This window comes from Hordeum vulgare, chromosome 6H (assembly GCF_904849725.1).
Source record: "Hordeum vulgare subsp. vulgare chromosome 6H, MorexV3_pseudomolecules_assembly, whole genome shotgun sequence".
NCBI lineage: Eukaryota > Viridiplantae > Streptophyta > Magnoliopsida > Poales > Poaceae > Hordeum > Hordeum vulgare.
The window spans coordinates 121,735,983-121,741,338 of record NC_058523.1 but is presented as its reverse complement, the minus strand read 5'-3'; the positions used below and the strand labels follow the sequence as shown (position 1 = coordinate 121,741,338).

The 5,356-nt window shown below is 46.0% G+C and overlaps 1 protein-coding gene across 1 annotated transcript; it reads right to left on the bottom strand.

Moving 5' to 3' along the window:
• Positions 1 to 483: 483 nt before the first annotated feature.
• On the bottom strand, positions 484 to 2,065 carry LOC123404244. The gene is made up of 2 exons (XM_045098161.1): positions 1,572 to 2,065; positions 484 to 978 (listed from the first exon to the last, which is right to left on the bottom strand). The coding sequence occupies exons 1-2, from the start codon at positions 1,985 to 1,987 to the stop codon at positions 975 to 977; spliced, it is 420 nt and encodes a 139-aa protein (XP_044954096.1). The 5' UTR covers positions 1,988 to 2,065; the 3' UTR covers positions 484 to 974.
• Positions 2,066 to 5,356: the final 3,291 nt, after the last annotated feature.

Sequence of the window (5,356 nt, the reverse complement as noted above, 5' to 3'; positions counted from 1 at the left end):
GAAGAAGTGCCGCATGGGCTGAAAGACTTCGGGATTAACCGGATAGGTGGGATCTAATAATTATATTAACATTCCAAAATTTATAATTTTGGAATGTTACAAAAGTCGTCTTAAGAAATTAATTCTCTAGCTATCAAAGCAACGGGTCTATGTTTGTGGGGCAACAGCAGGGCCAATAACTGAATGTGATCCTGTAAGGGGATCTGCCATTCCAAATTGTTATTAATGTCAAAATAGAACTCTGCTAAAACACAATATCAAGAGAAAGGACAGTGTACTATGCTTGCATGTGATGGTGGTGTTGATGGTTAATTTCCACAATTTCCATGCTTCTCAAAACTTAATGACATGAATATTCACATGAAGGCAAAGGTACCTAATAAACATAGGTAGTACAATTCTGATAAGGCTGTTGGGGCTCAATTGATTTGATGCAAGCCTGTATAGTGGAACATTGGTATAAACATGTGAAAAACTTGCATATTTTAGTATCAACCCAGTTTTATCCTCAAATAATCTGAGTATATGAGTAATTTGTTGGAGCTCCAATTCCAACAGAACATGCAAGAACAAAAACAAATATCTGATAAGAGTTTTTTTTGTTATTCACCTAGACTTAAAAAATCTCTCTGATCCATTCTATGTTATTCACTGCACTACAATTTACTCACCAACAAAATAAAGACCAATCAACAATGAATCTAGACGTGGCCTTGATGCAGCAAAAGAGACATGGCTATACGTGGTTCCGCTCGGCAGCCCATAAGTACATCATCAGATCCTTCTTATTGCTCTTGTGCGTCATATCATTGCAGACAAGTGTATCTACTAACATCAATCAACATTCCTTCCGAGCACTTGGATATATCATGGTAGAAAATATCATACAACTCCTTTGATTTATCCTTTTTTGCTTCTGTAAATTGGCCAGAGTCTTCGCACTTTCTCTTCTCTTCTCGTCATGTGTATCATTTTCAGCTGTGCGTGCAGATCATGTTAGTACTCATCATATAGTATGATATATCAATGTACATCTGAAAAGGTCACATCGATAGATATCATGCTTAATAACATGCATAGCTTCTCTATTTTTGGCATCCATCTCACAGATTGTGGGTTCAAAGCACCCGCCCTTCAGTATATTTGATATAGCTTGTCTTTATCTTAGGCATACTATCACAAGGGGTGTCCTAAGGCAGGCTTAGAATGCACTAACTTGAGAAACGATAGATTAATGGATAAGCTTCAAATAGCGTACACTCATGCCACCAAACTCATCCATATAAATATGCAAAAACAATTTACAAAAGCAAGGCATTGGCAAGGTGAATAAAGGATTCTCGCATGCTTTGATAGTGTGTATTGAGGTAAATCATTATATGACAATGTGGAATTGTTAGTGGAAATCTGAAACATGTTGACATTTAGTGGAAGCCAAACAACTAGAAGGACCCACAAGCAGCAGGATAGCCAGCAATCGCACATCAGCAGCACACCACACATGTCAGGTAGGACATAATCGTAGGTTGGTTCATGTAAAGGAAAAAAAGGCATGGCTTGAGATTCATTACCGCATAAGGGAGACTGTTGCTGGAGAAGAGCAGGGGCAGGGGCATTGTGTAGCTACTCGGCAGGTCGGGTCGTCGCCTCCTCCGCCCATGTGCACGTGAAGAAGAGTGAAGCGGTGGATAACCCATAGGACAGGTTCGACTAGATCTGGCCGTAGCAGGTGACGGAGACCTCTCGGTGCAGCAACTAACGGCAGCAACCACAAGACGCCCTTCCGGCACCTAGGCAGGGTAGGACGCAGTGCAGCCCCGGACGAGCGGAGGCTCCAAGTGCTGGACGAGACGGAGAGGAAGGCGCCGACGTGATTGCCAAGGCCGCCGATCCGGTGGAAATGAGTCCCACGCCTCCGCGTTCTTCCCGGTCGGCACCGAGCACTGGGTCGGTCCGAGAGCATGCCGAGCTCGAGCGGATTATACATCCTCAGTTTTTGCTACAGTAAGAATTGGACCATGTCACACATTTTTCTAAAAAGAAATTAATGCTAAAAAGAAATAAAACAAAGTCTGCAAAAGAAAAACAGAAAACACAGAAGGAAAGAAAAACAGAAAGAAAGAAAAGAAGCCCACCGTGGCTCGGCCCAAGTGGCAACAGTGCCGGCCCAGCCACTCCCGCGCTTTCTCCCTCCTCGCGCACTGCCCCCCTCCTGAACTATAGTCGCCGCGCCAGCCTCGCCCCCCTCTCCTCGCACGACAGCGCGCCCGAGCCCTTCTCACAGTGAATAAGAGCAACGCCTGCACCCCTCTGGACCCATTGATTCCTCCCCTCACTCTCTCTTTCGTCCTCCCCCTCCACGCCCTAACGCAGCGCCGCCATGGCCGACGGCTAGTCGTGCCTCTAGAACCACCCACGCGCTGCCACCACGCCAGGAAGGATCGCGGCAAGCTTCTGCGTCGACCACGTTCACCCATTGGATACCGGAGGCGTTGCATCCTCGCCCTCAAGCTTCTTCCTCCTCAAAACGCTGTTGTGCTCCGGTGACCATTGTACCTGCTCCAGGCCCTCCCCGCGCAAACTGAGCTCATCTGCAGGTCTCCTGTGAGTCCACGGTCCTTTCCCTCGCTTAGCTAGCTCGATTGCTTGCTCTGCCGCTCAATTTCACCGGAGCCCGAACATGTTTCCGCCTGAGCTCGTTGCTCGCGCGTCTCCGGTGACCATTTGGTCCACCCACCGCCACCGTTCGCTTCGGCGCATCGTATAGGCTCGAGTGGTGCCCGTAGTTAGCTCGGGGTCGTGCTGTTGCGCCAGTCGTCGTTGCCGCCCGAAACTTCCTCTGCCAAACTCGTCGCCGACGATGCTAGGAACCACCGTTGCTCGCCCCAACAGCCTGCTACGTCAACAAAAGTCCTTCCCCGGCAGTGGTGCCAAAGATCCTTCTGTCGTCTCTTGAGCTTGCGTTGGTTTTTCCCTTGAAGAGGAAAGGGTGATGCAGCACAGGAGCAGTAAGTATTTCCCTCAGTTTCAGAACCAAGGTATCAATCCAGTAGCGTCAAGTCCAGAGTACCTGCACAAACACAAAAGAGCTTGCACCCAACGCTGTATAGGGGTTGTCAATCCCTTCAAGATTGTTCGCAAAGTGAGATCTACAGGCGGAAAGTTCAACGAAGTAAAAAGTGTAAGGCTGAAAATATGGTGTGGAGTAGACCCTGGGGGCCATAGTGTTCACTAGAGGCTTCTCTCAAAATAACAAGTATTACGGTGGGTGAACAAATTATTGTCGAGCAATTGATAGAACCGCGCAAAGTCATGACGATATCTAAGGCAATGATCATACATATAGGCATCACGTCCGAGACAAGTAGATCGATACTTTCTGCATCTACTACTGTTACTCCACACATCGACCGCTATCCAGCATGCATCTAGTGTATTGAGTTCATGACGAACAGAGTAACGCCTTAAGCAAGATGACATGATGTAGAGGGATAATCTCAAACCAATGATGAAAACCCCATCATTTTACCCTTGGTGGAAACAACACGATACGTGGCTCGCTACCCCTTCTATCACTGGGTGAGGTCACCGCACGGTATGAACCCAAAACCAAGCACTTCTCCCATTGCAAGAATCATAGATCTAGTTGGCCAGACAAAATCCGCAACTCGAAGAGAATTACAAGGATATGAAATCATGCATAAGAGATATCAGAAGAAATTCAAATAAGATTCATAGATAATCTGATCATAAATCCACAATTCATCGGGTCTCAACAAACACACCGCAAAAGAAGATTACATCGGATAGATCTCCATGAAGATCATGGAGAACTTTGTATTGAAGTCCAAGAGAGAGAAGAAGCCATCTAGTTACTAGCTATGGACACGTAGGTCTATGGTGAACTACTCACACATCATCGGAGAGGTCATGGTGTTGATGAAGAAGCCCTCCGTGTCCGAATCCCCCCTCCGGCAGGGCACCAGAACGTGCCCCAGATGGGATCTTGCAAAGACAGAAGCTTGCGGCGGCGGAAAAGTACTTTCGATGATCTCCTGATTTTTTGTGGAATTTTTGGGGATATATAGGTGCAAAACCTAGGGCAAAGGAGGTCCAGGGGGCCCACAAGCCTGAGGGCCGCGGCCTCCCCCCTGGACGCGGGGTGGGGGCTTGTGGGGCCCCTGGGGACCCGCTACCTTGGCTCTCAAGTCTCCTGATCTTCTTCCGTTACAGAAAAAATCTTTTCGGGGATTTTATTCCGTTTGGACTCCGTTTCAAATTCTCCTCTGAAATGGGTCAAAAACATGGAAAAAAACAGGAATTGGCACTTGGCACTGAGTTAATTAGTTAGTCCCAAAAGATATATAAAAGGTATACAAAACATCCAAAGTTTGACAAGTTAACAGCATGAAACCATCAAAAATTATAGATACATTGGAGACGTGTGAGGGCTAAATGGAACGGCGGCTACTCCAGCTGCTCATAGCTACTCGCGGCGCTCGAAATGGTGGCCGAAGCTGCGTTTCTGTGCCACCTCGCCATTTTGGGAGCTCGCCGGAGCTTGTCCGGTGGCTGGACGGCGCCGTCACCGACCTGGCCCGACTAGGGCCACCCCCCAGCGACCGTGCCCGTGGGCCTGGGCGCCCGAGTTGACTAGTTAACTTGGTCAACTGGCTGACTAGGCGTTGCCCAGTCACTGACCGGTGGGCCCCACACCCGTGTGTCTATGACATGTGGGTCCTGTCGCCTAAAATGATTTTAGATAAATAGAAAATCTGCTAGTTAATTAGTTAGTTAATTAAAACACTAAACACTATCTCGTGAGTAGTCCCCACCCTTAATTAATCCTAATTATTTAAATATGTCTGTGCTTAATACTAATAGAGGCTGACATTTGGGTCTGAGTGACCCCACATGTCAGGTTTGAGTGTGGTCAGCCAGAGTTGACCTGATGACGTCACAGTGATGTCATAATGACATCATCATTTACTGTTCTGGATAATGTGGCATTTAAAGTAAATAATTAAAATTCCAAAAATTCTTTAAAACTTTGAAAAATCATATCTTTTAAACTGTAACTCGGTTGCAAATAATTTATATATGTAAAATGATCATAAAAATTTGAAGATTCTGAATATGTAATTGAAATGCTTGTCCAACACTCCTAGCTAGGTGAACATGGAACTTTTTGCGTGTTTCAGATAAATGAATAGTGCATGACTTTACTAAAATAATACCAAATAAATTCATAAATCAACTAAAACACTTAGATATGCAATATATCCCCCTAGCTCTGCATATTGGCATGTCATGCATCGTGGTGCAATTTGTCTGCTTTGTATTTATTCTTTCTCCT